The sequence below is a fragment of the Plecotus auritus genome (genome assembly GCF_963455305.1).
Source record: "Plecotus auritus genome assembly, chromosome: 3".
NCBI classification, from domain to species: domain Eukaryota; kingdom Metazoa; phylum Chordata; class Mammalia; order Chiroptera; family Vespertilionidae; genus Plecotus; species Plecotus auritus.
In genome coordinates this window covers 79,113,204-79,132,838 of record NC_137772.1, presented here as the reverse complement: position 1 = coordinate 79,132,838, position 19,635 = coordinate 79,113,204, and the positions used below count along the sequence as shown (strand labels likewise).

The window sequence follows — 19,635 nt, the reverse complement described above, 5'->3', positions numbered from 1 at the left end:
GGGGGTGACCAGGCCTACAGGGAAGGGCAGTTAGGGGCGACCAGGCCTGCAGGGGAAAGCAGTTGGGGGCAAACAGGCTGGCAGGGGAGCAGTTAGGCATCAATCAGGCGGGCAGGGGAGTGGTTAGGGGGTGATCAGGCTGGCAGGCAGAAGCAGTTAGGGTCAATCAGGAAGGCAGGCAGGCGAGCAGTTGGGAGCCAGCAGTCCTGGATTGTGAGAGGGATGTCCGACTGCCCGTTCAGGCCCGATCCCGGTAGGGTGCAGGCTGGGCTGAGGGACACACCCCCCGTGCCCGAATTTCATTCACAGGGCCTCTAGTAATATATAATAGCTGAGTTCAGGACAGGAAACTTGACCCAATATTAGAGAGAGAAAAATAAAATAAATGCATTTATCCTTTCAAAATATCCAAGTCTGCTTTGGAAGATAAGGATGTTTAATGAAACAAACAATTCACTATAAAATAAAAATACAAGCAGAGCAAAGAGGGAAAAGAAAATAAATAACACAGACAAGTACTATAATGAGACACGGGACCAAAACACCACCTCTTTCTGTCCCAGGAATCACAATGCAAATTAAGTTAAATAAAACTTTATACAGTTGCTTCTGGATTCCACAGAAAGGTTTTCAAGGGCTCTCACCCTTAGCATCGGAGTGCTCACTATCCCCCTGTTAACCAGGGGACAGAGAATAAGGGAAAGGCTTCTGGAATGAAATCTGGCTGGGCCACCTTCCAGAAAAACCTACCTCGCAGGCTCTGCTAGGAAGGACAGAGCATTTCCCTCCCATTCTGGGCCCTGAGTTTCTGGAGATGATAAAGGTTAGTATTTATTTTTTGCAAAAAAAATGTAGGAACAGGACTGGTCCTGAGCAAAATCACACTGTTGGCTAAAGCATCCTGTGAAACTTTTCCTTTACAACCAGAGACCTTTCCCCACCTCTTACGTGCACCCACTTTTTTACCAATAAGTCAAGAGTCTTATACTTAGAAACAAAACAGAGTGGTTAAAACAACATAAGGAAATGTGGAATCAGAAACTGACTTTGAACCCTTCTCTTCTGTTTATAAGGGGGGAAGGGGTGTGTGTGTATGTGTGTGTGTCGGGGAGGGTGTGTCTTAGTTAAGTCACCAATTCTATATGAGTTCCAGTATTTGCAAACTCAAGAGGCTGTTGTGAAGGATATGCACAGATAAATGTATACAACATACTGTGGGAAGTGTATATCACTATATAAATTTAAATAATATAACCGTCATATAATTTATTGGCTCTTCTATGGTTGCTCATTTTGTGTAATAATTATGCCATTGACTTAAAACTCCAAAATTAATCTCTCGCACTGCTCCTGTTTTCCAAACCCTCATCTTCAAAGGTAACAAGTTTCCAACACAATATTAAAAAAATAATCAGACTAAACTAATGTCAAGTAACATTTTAATCTCCTCCAGGTATCCCATTCCATGACATGATTTACAAGCAGAAAGCTAACCTGCGGTTTCATAATATCTCAGATAGTTAAAAAAATTTTTTGCAGGGTTGTGTGTGTGTGTGTGTGTGTTTTGTTGTTTTTTTTTTTTTAGAGGAGTGGGGTCCTTGAACAAACTTTCTATAATAACCATCAAGATGTTGCTGTCTAAATCTGTGTGATTTTCATTTTAGCGTGTTCCTAAGGTCAGGCTCAGGCACTCAGTCAGATATACTTCATCACAGACCTAGAGGTAGAGAGCTTTGAAACTTAAGTTTCTGGCTCCAACATGTGCAGCTTACGTTAGAAGAGAAGCTTATTCTAATCAGTTTCTCAATAATGTGTCTTGAACTCTTGGAGGTTATTCCCAGGAACAGAAAATAATTACTCCAGAACCAGGTCTCAATATGAGATCTGAAGTCATGATAACTGACCATAATTGAAATGTTCATGAGTCAGTACTTTTTTTTTTAAAAAAATATATTTTATTGATATTTCACAGAGAGGAAGGAAGAGGGATAGAGAGCTAGAAACATTGATGAGAGAGAAACATTGATCAGCTGCCTCCTGCACACCTCCCACTGGGGATGTGCCCGCAACCAAGGTACATGCCCTTGACCGGAATCGAACCTGGGACCTTTCAGTCCGCAGGCCGACGCTCTATCCACCGAGCCAAACCGGTTTCGGCAGTACTTATTTTTATGTGTAGTTATTAACGCATCCCCTTGGCTGCTTTGTGTGACATTAAATTGTGTATATTTAGAAATCAAAGTACAAAAAGTCTAGAAGGTGTTCAAAAGGAGTTATTAATCAAATAGAGGCCCGGTGCATGAAATTCGTACACGGTGGTGGGGGGGTGGGGGGGGGGCCCTCAGCCCGGCATGTACCCTCTTGCAATCCGGGACCCCTCGGGGGATGTCCGACTGCCGGTTTAGCAGTCAGACATTCCTCTCGCAATCCGGGATGGCTGGCTCGGAACCGCTCACCTGCCTGCCTACCTGATCACCCCTAACCACTCGCCTGCCTGTCTCATTGCCCTTAACCACTCGCCTGCCTGCCTGATCGCCCCTAACCACCTCTGCCTGTTGCCTGATCACCCCTAACCACACCTGCCTGCCTAATCGCCCCTAACCACCTCTGCCTGCCTTCCTGAACACCCCTAACCACTTGCCTGCCTGCCTGATTGCCCCTAACCACTCGACTGCCTGCCTCATCACCCCTAACAGCCTCTGCCTGCCTGCCTCATTGCCCCAACCACTCGCCTGCCTGCCTGATCACCCCTAACCACTCTGCCTGCCTGATCATCCCTAACTGCTCGCCTGCCTGCCTGATCACCCCTAACCGCCTCTGCCTTGCCCCCACTGCCACGGCTTTGTCTGGAAGGACGTCTGGAATGACGTCCGGAAGTCGTTTGGCTGTCCGGTCAGATTAGCAATATTACCCTTTTATTATTATAGATAATTGTGTGCTGAATAAAATCACTAAGAAAGAGGGAGGTATGTAAAAAAAAAAAAAAAGAGCCTAGAAAACAGTATCTGAGTGAGACACTTACTGAAGTGTTAAAAGAAATGGGAAGGGAGCCAGGGAAGGAGTCAGAAAAGAAGCACAAGGAGCCAGAAGAGAAAACAACAAGAAAGCAGATGATGCTAACAGGGTGAAATGCTGACCACAAGGCAAGAGCACACAAGACAAGAGATGAAAGGACATATGTTGGATCTGGAATTATGAGGTTCTCCAAACACCGAGAGAGTAACTCTTGACAATGATGAGAGCAAAAGCACACACATGCAAGACAATCACAGAACAGTGAGAAAAATTCTAAATATAAAATAAGGAATAGCTGAATCACAGGAGTAAAAAACATTCAAAATAAAAATATGATGATGATGACAACAGCTACAAAAACTGGGAACTTATTATTCACTCTTGACTATACGCATGCATAGTCTCCTTTAGATATCATCTAATAAGATAATTTTTAAAAATGTAAGTGAAGAGTAAGAAACTTGTCCCAATGTTTCATAGCTACTATCAGGGGTCCTCAAACTTTTTAAACAGGGGGCCAGTTCACTGTCCCTCTGACAGTTGGAGGGCCAGACTATAGTTTTAAAAAAAAAACTATGAACAAATTCCTATGCGCACTCCGGGCCCAGGACGAGTCGGCTGCTAAGCAGGATAGGCAGCGGCACCCGGAGGGCCAGATAAATGTCCTCGGCGGGCTGCATGTGGCCCGCGGGCCGTAGTTTGAGGATGCCTGTACTATATGGTAAGTTAGGAATTCAAACCCAGGTCTAATTAGACTAGAAATGTAATAAAGAATATTTGAAGGAATGTGAAATATCAAAAAGTTGTTTTAAACCAGATTCATGTTTCAATACTAATAACATGCTTCATGCCAAGCCTCAGTGAGCCAACAGCTAAATGGTTTTAGTTTTGCAGTATTTAAAATAAATTATCAAGAACTTTGGGAAAGTTATTTATTCATTCATCCAATATTTATTACATGCCAGGCACTGATCAAGACATTAGAATTCATCAATGGATACCCAAAAGAATGATTCCTGCCATTATGGACATTCTTATAATAGGTTCATAGGTAGGTTAAAGGACAGAACATAATACAGAAATGAGAAAGAAGATGAGTACTTAGGAGAAAAATAAAGCAGGAAAGAGAAAAAGAAGTGCCAAGGGTAACTGGATATGCAATTTCAAATAAAATGCTCAGAGAAGACCTCCAGAAGTTGCCTGAGGAAGCAAGACAGGAAGAACCCGAGGAAGGAAGCCATGTGTATGTCTGAAGGAAGCAAGGTCCAAAGAGGGGCAACACCAAATGTTAAATCCCCAAGAATGTGACTGGCATGAGAGGAGTATAGATATAGAGGCCATGTGTTTAAAGCTGAACTAGCGAGGAGAGAGTGGCAGAAGATGAGGCATGTAATGTAGAGCACTGCAGACATCTCACAGGTTTAGGCTTTTTTTCTGAGAATGGCAGCCAACAGTGGGTGACAGGTCAGACAGATTATTATCTTACTTAAGTCACTAGTTACTGTGTTAAGATAAATGAGATTTCTTAATATTACCAAGTTTTTCACACGTTTGACATGTGTTTTATATAAAACTAGAGGCCCGGTGCACGAAATTCATGCACGGGGGAGGGGGGGTGTCCCTCAGCCTAGCCTGCATCCTCTCCAATCTGAGACATCCCTCTCACAATCCAGGACTGCTGGCTCCCAACTGCTCGCCTGACTGCCTTCCTGATTGACCCTAACCACTTCTGCCTGCTAGCCTGATCACCCCCTAACCACTCCCCTGCCAGCCTGATTGATGCCTAACTGCTCCCCTGCCAGCCTGTTTGCCCCTAACTGCCCTCCCCTGCAGGCCTGGTCACCCCCAACTGCTCTCCCCTGCAGGCCTGGGTCACTCCCAACTGCCTTTCCCTGCAGGCTGGGTCGCCCCCAACTTCCCTCCTCTGCCGGCTTGGTCACCCCTAACTGCCCTCCCCTGCAGGCTTGATCGCCCCCAACTGCCCTCACTTACAGGCCTGGTCCATCCCAACTGCGCTCCCTTGCTGGCCATCTTGTGGTGGCCATCTTGTGTCCACATGGGGGCAGAATCTTTGACCACATGGGGGCAGCCATCTTGTGTGTTGGAGTGATGGTCAATCTGCATATTACTCTTTTATTAGATAGGAGAGAGGCCTGGTGCATGGGTGGGGACCAGCTGGTTTGCCCTGAAGGGTGTCCCGGATCAGGGTGGAGGTTCCCTTGGGGTGTGGAGCGGCCTGGGCGAGGGGCCTGTGGTGGTTTGCAGGCCGGCCACGTCCCCCGGCGACCCAAGCAGAGGCCCTGGTATCTGGGGTTTATTTATCTTCTATAATTGAAACTTTGTAGCCTGGAGCGGAGCCAAGCCTTCTGTTTGCTCCGTGGAGGCAGCCATTTTTGGGGGGATTTATGTATCTTCTATAATTGAAACTTTGTAGCCTTAAGCAGAGGCCTGGGCCGGCCAGGGTGTGCTGAAAGCTTGGCTTCCTCCATCGCCGGGGGCAACCCTAGCCTCCTGCTCTTTCCAGCTCTGTGGCTGCCGCCATTTCTGTTTGGTTTTATGTATCTTCTATCATTGAAACTTTGTAGCCTTGAGTGGGGGCCTAGGCCGGCAAGGGCAGGCGGAAAGCTTGGCTTCCTCCATTGCCGGGGAAACCCAAGCCTCCCTCCTGCTCTCTGTGGCTGTAGCCATCTTGGTTGGGTTTATTAGCATATTCTCTCTGATTGGCTGGTGGGTGTGGCTGGTGGGCGTGGCTTGTGGGTGTAGCGGAGTGAGGGTTAATTTGCATATTACTCTTTTATTAGATAGGATAGGCAAAATTGCGTACCTTTTGCCACAAAGTGGAAAAAAGTAGAAAAGATAGAGATTAAATCAGTTGGAAATTCAAACTTTTGAGAAACTTACAAGACTTAGCAATTCAATGAAACAACATATATTCTGATCATGCTGTGATTTTATTAGTTCTAATAAATTAAAGAACTGCAGTAATTTAATATAGCTGACATTCTACTAATTTCAAGGGAGCGAGGGTAACAAAAGCTCAGAAGAGAATTCACTCAAGAGTTCAATTCCATTTCTCCTCCCACTCTACAGAGAACACAATTGTTACTATGTTAGTGATTTTTCCCCTTAATGGCAGAATTTGATATTACTATTTTGAGGTAGATTTGAACTAAATGAACTCAATCCCTTTATTTAATAAGTTATTTTACTTATCAAGTAATATGCCTGCACATTCTTGGCATTTTTAACTTCATATTAGTTTATAATATAGGCTCTATATACTGATTATTATGATGTATTAGAGATTCTACTTTTTCATGAGAGCAAGGCTTGGAGGCAAAAGCAGATTTTTCTTTCCTTCCACAAACACATATTTTCATGACCACTAGCTTCTTTCCAAAGGTCCCTGATGAATTATAGCCTACAAATGCCAAATAGTCCTTTCATCCCAGCTCATGCTTAGTTTTTGAAACAAACTGCAGTAGTGTCATACTATAAAATCACCTTGGACAATTCCCTAGGTCATGGATTGCAATTTTCCATGGAGAGGTGGTAACTAGCAGCAAAAAAAAACAAACAAAACCTTGCTGACGATAAGTCCCCTCTCTAGAGAGAAGACTTAAGAAAAACAGTAAGGTTTGCATATTTTGCCTTTTCCTTCACTGCCTCCTATGTAACATTTCTAATTCACTCCCTGTGGTGATCTCATCCATTCCATGGCTTTAAATGCCACCTGTTTGAGAAAGGCTCCCAAATTTATACATCGAGCCTTGAACTCTGAGCTTACTTCATATGTCCACTTGGATGTCCACAGACATTTTAAGTGATCTTTCCTCCCACAATCTGCTGCAAATCTCTTCCTTCTCTCTGTAAATGGAAACACAGCTTTCTAATTGCATCCAGCAAGATCCTTGGAGTCATCCCTGACTCCTCTCATACTCCCAATCCAATGAAGCAGAAATCTTGTCTTCTCAATCTTCCAAATTCTTGCAGAATCTGACCACTTCTTATGAGTGACAATGCCATCAAACCTGTCAAGCTAGCACTATTTCTCACCTTAATTATTACATCATTGTAACAGCATGTTAACTGGCCATTGGCTTCTATTTATATCCCCACCTCACAATCTGTTCCTTACACAGCTGCCAGAATATTCCTAAAGCATCAATCTGATCATTTCACTTCTTTGTTTAAAATGCTCCAGTGGATTCCTTAGAATAAATCCCACAGGCCTCATGTCATGGTGGCAATGGCATCTCTAATGTCATCTCTTCCCACACCTCCTCATTCGCTCTGGCAGAGCCACTGGCCTCAATGAACTGTGCCAAACTTACCTGTCCCTCAAAGCCTTATGCTGTGGCCTCCTTTCTCTGTAACATGCTTCCCACTTAACTGAAGGCATTTAGATTTCTGCTCAAATTACGTCTCCAGAGAGGCCTTCCCTAGCCATGTTAATCAAACATGTAACACGGCCCTCACCCCACCATTTCCTAAGAAGTATATAATACTAATAGATTGCCTTTACTTTACATTTGTGATTATGTGTATACTGTTACTGTATTCAACTAAAATACAACACCAATAAGGAATAAGAGGCATGTTCACTGCAGTAAACTCAGAACCCAGAGAAATGCCCAGCACAGTGTCCAATAAATATTTGTCAAATGAGTAAATCATTGCTGAACCAAGAAAACAATCTATTCAAATAAAATGTATCAGACAGTGGTGTGGTTACTAATATAAAGTCAAGGTCTCAACTCATCCATAAACTATCCGATAATACAAAAGGCTGAAGCCCACACTAAGGGAAAGCTGCTACGTGGAGTCATTTCCTCGAAATCATCTACTGAAGGCTCAAATTAACATGAGAACAGTTCTTAACCATACTTAATTTTTAAAAATAAATAAGTAAAAATGAAGGATATGAAGAAATATACTCAGTTTTCAGCAGTGAAACCATGTTAAATTCAAACATAACAAAGCCTTTAATTTTCTGTGGATTTCATTATATTTAGTTAAATCAGTAAATCTAATATACACTATTTTATACTTCCTGTTAAACATGTAAAGAGAAGATGTAAATGGCCTTTTAAGAGTTTTGTCAATGTATATATCCATTGTAACATGTGTAGGAAGAACTAAGAAGAAACCTGTGAGGATTAAGATCTTCAGAGAAAATAATAGGATGGGCAAGGTAATGTTATCTTTCAACTGACAACTGATTTTAATTTCTTAAACCAACAAACTTGCAATAAGTTTAATTAAAAAATCAAATGGCATTGTGACTATTTTAACACAGACTGAAGGAGATGTACGGTTGAAATCAGATTATAAGAAAAATTATAGAAGTAATAAATGTTGGAAGAATTTCAGGCTACAAATCAATCATAATTGAAATCAAGTTAAATTAATAAGCCCTGCACTAGGTGAAAGGAAAACCATCTGTGCTAGTGAGCCTATATTAAATCCTGGATCCTGGCAGAAGCATGTCAAGAAGGTTGCAAAGCAATGTGACAAGAATAACTGAACAACAGCTGAATGCTTATGATCTTCAGAGAAGCAGATCTCTAAGATTTAAATAGCTAGGACTATAGTTATAATATTGTATTATTCTAAACAAATGTCCTTCCTGGGTACTGAAGGATTTGCAGATGAGATTGCCAGAGTGCTGTCTAAAATATCATGAATGTTGAGGGAATATTGACAACTGGACAGGTACCAAAAAGCAGCAGCAAAAGGCAAATAGAACCATTTTCCAGTAGGAGAGGCTGCCTTTGACAGACAAGATCGAAGATGAATTATTAAAGACAAAAAGAAGCAGAAATTACAAGAAGCCAAAACGGGTCTTGAAGAAGAAATTATATCATACTAACTCCATATCCTTTGTTAAGTTTTAAAGTGATAACTCTGTGAAACATGATTGACTTTATATCAGGACATCTGCAATGCACTTTAAAAATAATCAACACCTAATAAAAGAAAGACTTGAAAATGTTTAGTCTGAGAAAGTGATGGTTCAGGGAAGATAATCTTTGAGGTTCCTTATCTATCTTGGTCAGTATTTTCTGAAGGTATTTCAGTAAGCCATCATTGTTAAACCAAATCATAATTTCCTCAACACTTTTTAGAAAATAAAACCACTGAGGCCAAAAGATATTGTATAGGATGCCTTCAGTATTCATGGACAAAGAAAAAATGGCCTTCTGAGTTAAAAGAAGATCATTGGAAAAAGTCCAATGGAGGTGTGGAATCAGAAGAAAAGTAAAATGCTGACAAGTGTACAAGTGGCAATTGTATACGGTGGTTAAGTTGTAATTTTTTTTGAAGTGTGATTTTAGACTTTGAGGCACAAAAGTGTTGGTTACTTGGCCTACTTTGAATTAATCAATTCTCACACGCAGAAGTCATTATTTAGCTTCATTTTAACAAAAGTTAAAATGATTACCTCAAAAATAATCAACATTTTTATTTTAAAATGTGATTTTAAAAAACATTTGTTTTAGGACAATAAAAATACTCTGATAATATCATGCTGATGTACACACATTATACATTTGTCCAAATCCATACAATGCACATCAAGAGTGAACCCTAATGTAATCTGTGGACTCTGGGCAATCACTATTGTGTTAATGTAGGTCCATCAATTGTAACTAATATACCACTCTAGTGAGACATGTCGATAATGGGGGAGGCGATGAATGTGTGTGGTGGAAATCTCTGTACCTTCCCAATTTGGCTGTGAACCTCACACTGCTCTAAAAAATTAAAAACCAAAAAAAAAAAAATAATAATTCTAACATTTTAAATTTTATTGTTCTTGCTATCTATTGTCCTTCCTTTCTGTTCATCTCTTCCTTATTTCATATTTTCATTTAGCCGATATCATGTGGCCACCATGGGCTAGAAGATGAGCATGATATACTCTAGCTGGTCAAAATGTTTTGAGCATAAATGAAAACTGTAACACTCCAGGTAAAGAAGAGACATTTAGATATATGCACAGGGCATTATGGTAACAAAGAGGAAGGATACTGATGTTGTAGGGGAAAGAGAGTTCGTGAGAACAAGATGATTTACACATATTCCTTACATCAATTTATTTAATACTCAATTAAGAACATGCAGTGGAGGTGGGCACTGTTATGGTACCTGTGTTTGGCAAAACAATTATCCACCAAATATGGCCATGTACTAATCACCAAAACTTTTGAATATGTTACCATACAAGGCAAAAGAGACTTTGCAGATGGAACTAAATTAGGATCTTTGAATGAGGAGATTATTCTAGATTATCCAAGTAGCCCAATATAATCACAGGACCCTTATTAGAAACTAGAGGCCCGATGCACGAAATTAGTGCAAGAGTAGGCCTTCCTTCCCCTGGCTGCTGGCACTGGCTTCCCTCTGGCCCCGCTTCATCCAGAAGGACATCTGGTCTAATTAGCATATTGCCCTTTTATTATTCTAAATTAGGAGAGGGTCAAAAAAAGATGTGATGACAAAAGCAGAAGTCAGAATGATGTTGGACCATGAGCCAAGGAATGTGATCCACCTTGGGAAGCTGGAGAAAGCAAGGAAATGAATTCCCCATCTAGAGCCTTGGAAGGAATGCAGCACGGATAACCCACTTTGGACCTCTGATCTTCAAACTTATGAGACAACTAGAGGCCTGGTGCACGAAATTCGGGCACGGGGTTGGGGGGGTCACTCAGCCCAGCCTGCACCCTCTCCAATCTGGGACCCCTTGAGGGATGTCCGACTACCCGTTCAGGCCCGATCCTACCAGGACTGCTGGCTCCCAACTGCTCGCCTGCCTGCCTTCCTGATTGCCCCTAACCGCTTCTGCCTGCAATCCTGATCACCCCCTAACCACTCCCCTGCCAGCCTGATTAATGCCTAACTGCTCCCCTGCCAGCCTGTTTGCCCCTAACTGCACTCTCCTGTAGGCCTGGGTCTCCCCAACTGCCCTTCCCTGTAGGCCCAGTAACCCAACTTCCCTCCTCTGCTGGCCTGGTCACCTCTAACTGCCCTCCCCTGCAGGCTTGATCACCCTCAACTGCCCTCCCTTGCAGACCTGGTCCCTCCCAACTGCCCTCCCCTGCTGGCCATCTTGTGCCCACATGGGGGCAGGCTTTTTGACCACATAGGGGCAGCCATCTTGTGTGTTGGAGTGATGGTCAATTTGCATATTACTCTTTTATTAGATAGGATAGAGGCCTGGTGAATGGGTGGGGCGAACTGGTTTGCCCTGAAGGGTGTCCCAGATCAGGGTGGGGGTTCCCTTGGGGCATGGGGTGGCCTGGGCGAGGGGCCTGTGGTGGTTTGCAGGCTGGCCATGCCCCCCAGCAACCCAAGTGGAGGCCCTGATATCTGGGATTTATTTATCTTATATAATTGAAACTTTGTAGCCTTGAGTGGAGGCCTGGGCCCCCCAGGGTGTGCGGAAAGCTTGGCTTCCTCCATTGCCGGGGGCAACTCAAGCCTCCTGCTCTCTCCAGCTCCATGGCTGCCGCCATTTTCGTTGGGATTAATTTATCTTCTGTAACTGAAACTGTGTAGCCTTGAGTGGAGGCCTGGGCTGGCCAGGGTGTGCAGGAAGCTTGGCTTCCTCCACTGCTGGGGAAACCCAAGCCTCCTGCTCAGTCCATGGCTGCAGCCATCTTGGTTGGGGTTAATTTGCATACTCACTCCTGATTGGCTGGTGGGTGTGGCTTGTGGGTTTGACGGAGTGGTGGTTAATTTGCATATTACTCTTTCATTAGATAGGATAAACTTGTGTTGTTTAAAAGCAGTAAATTGGTGGTACTCTGTTATAGGAGCAAAAGGGAACTAACATGGTCTCATTTCATAAATAAGTAAATTGAGGAACAGAAAGATGAGTATCTAACCAAGGTCACACAGGTTAGGGTCAATCTAGGATTTAAACCCAGAGTCTGTGATCACTGATCTCTAAAATACATAGTCTTATATATATACTAAAGGCCCAGTGCACGGATTCATGCACTGGTGGTGTCCCTCGGCCTGGCCTGCAGGGATCGCGCCAAAACCGACTCTCCAACGTTCCCCCGAGGGGTCCTAGATTGCGAGAGGGTGCAGGCCAGGCGAGGGACCACACCGGTGCATGATCAGGTCTAGGGAGGGACTGCGGGAGGGCTCCAGGGTATGTCTGGCCCATCTTGCCCAGTTCTGATTGGCCGGACCACAGCAGCAAGCTAACCTACCAGTCGGAGCAACTGCTTCCTGGTGTTCAGTGCATGTCATAGCAACTGGTCAAACTGTCGAACCATTGGACACTTAGCATATTAGGCTTTTATTATATAGGCTATACAAAGATGTATGCAGAATTATTTCTTTAAACTCCAGAGAAAACAAAAAGGAACCATCCTTCATTAAGAGAATAGTTAAAAGAAAAGTCTTAATATAGACCCTGAAATACTACATAAGAAATTTAAACCGGCATAGCACGAAAAGAATCCGCAAAATATATTTTATGATAAAAAGGTTTCAGAAAAATGTATTTTTAAATGTGCATATGAATATGCATACATTTGTAAATACAAAGAAATAGGATTAGAAGTCCAAAAAAATGATAACTTGTATGGAATGCAGTGGGGTAGTGAGATATAAGGAACTTCCAAATCGTATTCAATATTTTTATGTTATCTGAATGTTTTACAACAAGAATATTAGGGTGTACTTTAAAATGAGACATTTTTAATGCAAGGAAATATGCATGAACTTCCTACATCATTTTTTTTATTTAAAAAAGAAAAAAATGGAGGCCTTTACTGCACAAAGTTGAAAAGCCCTGCCCTACAGTGACACCAAATGGTAGCAGATCAAAATACAACACAAAGGCAGGACATTTGTTCAGGTTAACATTCCTGTAAGAGGTTTGATTCCCTTTGAAGAACAGCTTACCAGAATTAAATAATATAGAGACAGATTCCCAAAAAACTAGAATTTTTAATCAAAGTATAGTGCACTAAGCTTCAAATGCAAATTTTTAGGCTTTTTTATAAACTTCATCTAATCTTCTGATCCCACTGAATATTTACATATCTTATTTCTCACATAGTTAAACCATGCCACTGTGTGCACAGTGATTTTAGTTGGTGGTTTAGTGATCAAAGAAACACTGCAAATATGTTTTAAACTGCAGTCATACAACTAAAACTAGGTTCTATGCAATGGGAACCAATCTTTGGTAAGTAGTCAATATTTTGGAGGGATGAATGAGGTGGTGTAAGGGCTGACAAGAGAAGAAGAAACCCAAGAAAAAGGCAGGCAACTAATTAGTCTAATGAGGGAGTTTCTAGGAAGCATATTTTCATTTCTTCATCTTTTTAATAGAAAATTAAGTTGAATAAAGTATGAGGCTAGGTCATGCCAAATATAAACTGATTGATCAATAAAAGTTTTGTGCTGGACTGTCGAAGGGAAATATTTTTTCAAGTTAAGCAAATCAGTCAGTACTTAGTGTTCTCTGCCCAGAACCTAAAGTAACAAATTCAGCACGTAGACTGTCTCATTCATTTCAAGTCACACACAAAAATACGGAGATGGAGCACCTCCAGAGCATTCCTCTAAAACACCATTTTACCAGAACCTCTGGTCCAGAATTTTGGATGGGTTATTTTTCATATGCCAAAATCTCCTGGAAAATATAGGACATATAAATATACTGTAAGCAGCTACAAAAACAAGTCAATAAAATAATTTGTTTTAGGCCCTGAACTCATAGCACTGGATATCAATTCTATAGGCACCAGACACCAAGAACCACCATGTCATCACCACTCCTATACTACCCTGTATAAGCAGGGACAGCTCTAGAACTCTGAGTGGTGTGCTGATCAGTCTGGCTAATGCTCAAATCATAAGGACTGCAAGGAGTATTAGTTCAGGAAGATACCTAAAAATTCTGAATTATCAGAAAAAGCAGATGAGCAACTAAACCCGTAGTTTCATAAAAGTACCTGTCTGGTACTCATGCATGAAGACTGTTCCTTTAGAAATGGAAATAGTATCAGCATTAAAAAAAAAAAAAATTAAATCTAATTTCAAGGGAGAAATAAATAAAAGTGTATGTGAAACTTCATATTATAGGAACCCTGGAGAGAATATAGACATATCAAATGCTTTACTGGTTGAAAGAAAGCCTCAAGGACATATAATTTAATGAATAGTGACATAATATTTCTGAATAATATATCTATAATAATAAAAGCGTAATATGCTAATTAGACCAGACAGCTGAACGTCCTGAAGGATGTCCGGAAGGTCGTTCCGTATGAAACCAGGGCTGCAAGGGCGGAGGCAAGCCGCCACAGCTGCGAGGGCTGAGGCCCTTGCACAAATTTCATGCATTGGGCCTCTAGTATGTATATAAAATTCTATAGAACACAGCCCTGGAAAGTTGTGTGTAAACAAAGATAAGAAACCCCTATTTCTAATTTACATGTTATATCTTATATATTCTAAGTGGTGTTTAATGGACTCTGGTTACTAGCATTCTGAATGTGTTACTTTGGCACATTGTCTTTCTATCAAAAACAAAGTAATATAAACAAATGCCGAAGTCGTGGTATAGCTTATTGTTTCCTTTTTGCCTAGTTCTTGAATGAAATTAAATCTGGTTATATAATGCAAACAACTGTAGGGACTCTATCCATTATTGTATCAAATTTGAGTATATGTTTATATACAATACACCTGCGAAATCTATAATTTACAAGAAACAAATTAATGGATAAAAGAAATAGTGAAACTCACCAGCAAGTAATATAACTGCAGAATTTTAACTGATTTTTGTTAAAATAAAAACAATGCTAGAAATCACAATATCAATCTATAGAACCTGAAAATGAAACAGAGCTAATCACAAGTCTATGGTGAAACAAATGAAAAGGCAAACTTTGGCCCTATTTGGGGGTGCAAATGCTATGTCCACCTGTGACGATTCCTTGTTTATGACTCTGATGGTTTATCAGGTTGAAATGATTAGTACTTTAAATATAGGTTCAGTCAACAAGTAAATGTTTTTCTAATATATAAAAGTCACATAGGAATCTGCAGTTTACATTACCTCAAAGTTAATAGCCCATCTTCTATAACATAATGCAACATACTTTCATTAATTTTGTTACTTGAAACAGAAACTTGATACTATGGAAGTCTTTCGGAAATATACATAATTATAATCAGTTTCCTAAACCCACCAAATTATTATATTATTTATACAATATTGGTAAATTGAAAACATATCATGCTAATGAATTAGTGACTTAATATTGAGCTTTTAATCTGGAAAGGAGAACAGAAAACTATGGGCATTCTACATGGTTCTACACCTTTTTGTGTGTGTATGTATTCCCCAAGTATTGTTTGGAACTTTAGCAGGATTCCTTCTCCTTTGGGAGAGTTGAGAATTAGGAGAAACTAAATTGAGAATGCCAAAAAGTTAAAATGGAAAAAGGCAAAGGTGAAGAACATTACTATTTCAGTATATATATATCTATATATCTATATCTATCTATCTATCTATCTATCTATCTATCTATCTATCTATCTATCTATCTATATTTCCTATCTAATAAAGAGGGAATATGCATATTGACCATCACGCCATCACAAAGATGTCGGCACCCAGTCCCCTCAGCCCCGCCGGAGTCCCCCAGTGCTTTCAGCCCCACCAGGGCTGGTGGTGGCAGACGCACGGTGCGGCTAGACCCACCCTCAGCCCCCCAGACGCCCAGGGCCGACCCAAGGCGCAGGCAAGCCTCGGATGGCAGCTGCCCAGCTGCCCAGGATTGGCCCGAGGTGCAGGCAAGCCTTGGATGGCAGCTGCCCAGCCGCCCAGGGCTGCCCGAGGCTCAGGTAACCAGGGCCGGCCGAGGCTTGCACTGCCAGCAGTGGCAGCAGCAGAGATGTGATGCGGGCGTCGCCTTCCCCTGATCACCAGGTCACCTCCCGCCCCTGAGGGCTCCTGGACTGTGAGAGGGGGCAAGCCAGGCTGAGGGGCCCCCTGTCCAGTGCATGAATTTTCATGCACCGTGGGACTCTAGTATATATATAGTTTTCATTTTTCCCAAACTTTATTTCCCCTTTCCTCACCAAAACAATCATATTTTAAAATGTCAGTACTACACAAACCAGAACTTAAAACAACATGTTCTCGAATAGTCATAATCAACAGATGATAAAGCACTGTTCACATTGTACATAGGAAATACTTTTCAACAGCATTACTCTTTCCACATTAAATTCCATTTGCAGTCAGGTATGACCTGCGATGGAATGAGTAGATTCATGGTCAAGTTTGAGTTGACATGTCCTGAAAGGAAAGTGGTCCATCACTGCCTTAAAATCAATACTATAACCTCTAGCACTAGTATCTGGGAATATAATTATTTTAATGATCTGACCCTATGAGTACACTGCTTGTAAATCACAGCTCTTTGATTTCAACTCTAGTGTTTAAAGGAGAGCATAACCTCATTATTTTAAATAAACCTAAAATATTTGCTAGTTTGAGTTCATTCTTCAGTGACAATCACTAGAATATGGGAATAGTTTTAAATATTTTTAGTGATATCCAACAGAAGTTATTAGTTGACATTTTCATACAAACTTGTATGTGTTCAAAACTTAAGATATGTGGGAGATATTTCAAAATTATAATTTTACATTTTTTTATTTTCATTTAATAGTCAAAAAATGGACAAAGATCAAAACTCTAAGTAGTCTGTGGTTTAAAATTTAATGTAAATGCTCCCTTATTCACTTATTCTCATATGGAAGACAATGATAAGAACATTATAAAGGCATTAAGAGAAAGGGAAAGTGATCAGGTTAATAGAAATAAAACAAACAAGAAAATACAAGGTGGGGGAGGAAAAAAAAAGAGTACCCTGAAGAATTGGATAAAAAAATAAAAAGTATTTTTGCAAATATAGTAAGCTAGAAAGTTTTATAATTAAAAGACTATGAAAGGAAAAACCCTGCCTTTTTTATTGTGTTCTATTCAGAGTTTTGTGAACTTGGGGGACAAGAGGTAGGAGGAGGTAGGAGGGATGAGCAGAGGTAGGGGAACAAGAGGTAGGAGGGCTGAGTAGAATAGATTTATGAAGAGACAGGAAAGAATTTAAGAGCAAATGCCTGCAAAATATGGTATGAAGACATAGTCCTTTAGTTAGTCAACCCAAATTTTCAAATTTTATCAAATGCAAATTCATTATATCCCTGGAGGTTAGTAATAATATAACTGAAGAAAAGAAAAAAAATAATCATATAATAAAAATGAAATACTATTTTAAAGTATCATCATGATAACTGAGTATATAACCAACCTCAAAATGGTGATTTAATGGTAGGAGAAAAGAGTAAGAGAAAAAAAGCTTGATAAAAACCTTAATTTTAAGTTGCAACACAGCTAATATATAACATTGGCAAGTCATCTCACCTCTTCAGAACTCAACTTCTATAAATAGAAAGCTGGAACAAGATGATTATCAAGGTTTCTGAAGATTTTTTAAATGTATTCATTTTTCAACCTCATTGCTAAAAACCAAACCAAAACAAAACAAAATATATTTGTAATTTCAAATCTAAAATATGAGATGAATTGGAGTGAGTGATTAGAACCAGAAACTGAAGCTACTCTTGCAATACGTTGGAATACATAGCTCTAGAATAAGTCATAATTTTCATTTTACATTTTGACATCAAATAGAGAATATAAAATTATGTGTATACTTTTTAAAGACTCCTTGGATTTCATTAAGGCTAGAATTCCAATACATATTTTAAATCAAGATAATTTCCCATAAATATCCTTAGGTTAAAAATAAATGGACATTAAAGGTTTGTGAGAAATAATGATGAGAAAAACTTTACATTTTCTTCCCTGTTTTCCACAGTATTAATTAAAATCCTCTCAAAAGAGAGTTAACACTGAGAGTACTCACCACAACAGCAAACTGCTCTGGTTCACTTAAATTGTTATAGTCACTCTTGAACTGAGACAATGAATTTAATTGTTCTTGATCAGGAAGATGCTTTAATAAGTTCTAAAAATGAAAACCAAAAGAAAATATCTTCAACAAATGTGCTTCTTGAATTCTAGGTAAATTTATTAATAAACTCTGGGATGAAAATCAGTAAAAAAGTTAATCTTTAGTTGTATTTCTAGGTAACCTCCCTTTTATGCAAAGCCTTAAGCGGTATTCTCTGCATCTTGAAAGCAATTTCCTTCTTCTCTATCCAGAGTTATTATATATTCAAATCAAGCACTACTGAATGTTTATTTGATTAGCTGTATAATTGAGAAAGAAGAACTCAACCTATACCAAAGAAACAGCTTTCTCACCTGGATAAATGTGATCAATTATATTTCAGCTTTAGGGAATTAAACGTCAGAAATTTCAGGCGAAGCCAAACATATTTTAACACTTCACTTACAGCAGTGGTTCTCAACCTTTCTAATGCCACGACCCTTTAATACAGTTCATCATGTTGTGGTGACCCCCAACCAAGGCGACCCTGCTAGCGGTTCTCAACCTGTGGTTCGCGACCCACAGGTTGATAACCGCTGCTGTAGAGCCTAAGACCATCAGAAAACACAGATATTTACATTACGATTCATTAACAGTAGAAAAATTACAGTTATGAAGTAGCAACGAAAATATTTTTATGGTTGAGGGTCACCACAACATGAGGAACTGTATTAAAGAGTTGCGGCATTAGAAAGGTTGAGAAGCACTGACTTACAGGAATAAAAGAAATTATCATATTTCTACTAAAAGGCAAGGGAAAGAATCAAAAAGAAATCAAGGGAATTTAAATGACAGTTCTTGCAAGATTTAACCAATATGAATATGGTTTTAATAATAAAAATAAAGTACCTAAAACAAAGACAAAGTAATTCTTCTGATGTGAAAGTACATTTAAAAAAGCACTGAAGACACTGAATGATATACCATGCAGATAAAAGCAAAAACATATACGAATCATTAAGTGCCTGTGGCTGTAATGCCCTTTGCCTGTGTCATCTGCAGTCTAGAAACCACAGATTCCTGTGGCCATTCTGATTCCTTGTCCAGGCACAGCCTTTCCCAAGCCACACACACAGGAAAAAGAAATACTCCAATGGAGAAAAACCAAGGAAATACATATAAATATGCTTCCCTGTTAAAACTTAAATGATTACACAATCTCTCGGACAAACTCTATATAGATCCTTCTGTGTCCAAATATAATTGGCTATAATAATGTTATAACAAGTTAGCATATTGATAATAAAATTAAGAAGAAGAAAAAAAGGAGTGGTTGGTGATCACAATCCCAATTATAGTACCGTGTTTCCCCGAAAATAAGACATCCTCCGAAAATAAGACCTACTTTCAGGTTTCATTCTGAGTGAAATATGATGCATCCCCCGAAAATAAGGCCCCAGGCTCTGTCTCAGAATGAAAATTAATTTACCATAAACTGGTCGCTAGGGCCGCCCCGACTGGCGTCTAGCAACCAGTGACTACGCGGAGTCCTAACGTCACTGCTGTGTGGAGGCGGAGCGGAGGTCGGAGTGAGCGGTGAGCGCGGGGCGGGAGAGAGGTG

At 40.3% G+C, this 19,635-nt stretch overlaps 1 protein-coding gene across 4 annotated transcripts in view; it reads right to left on the bottom strand.

Moving 5' to 3' along the window:
- DIAPH3 (diaphanous related formin 3) overlaps positions 1-19,635 on the bottom strand; it is a gene marked incomplete at its 5' end in the record, with an annotated part of 566,313 nt that overhangs the window by 270,743 nt on the left and 275,935 nt on the right. For all 4 annotated transcript variants that reach the window (XM_080660806.1, XM_080660807.1, XM_080660808.1 and 1 more), the window contains one exon: positions 17,988-18,089. In XM_080660806.1, the coding sequence (XP_080516932.1) occupies positions 17,988-18,089 (102 nt within the window). The remainder of the gene's footprint in view (positions 1-17,987; positions 18,090-19,635) is intronic.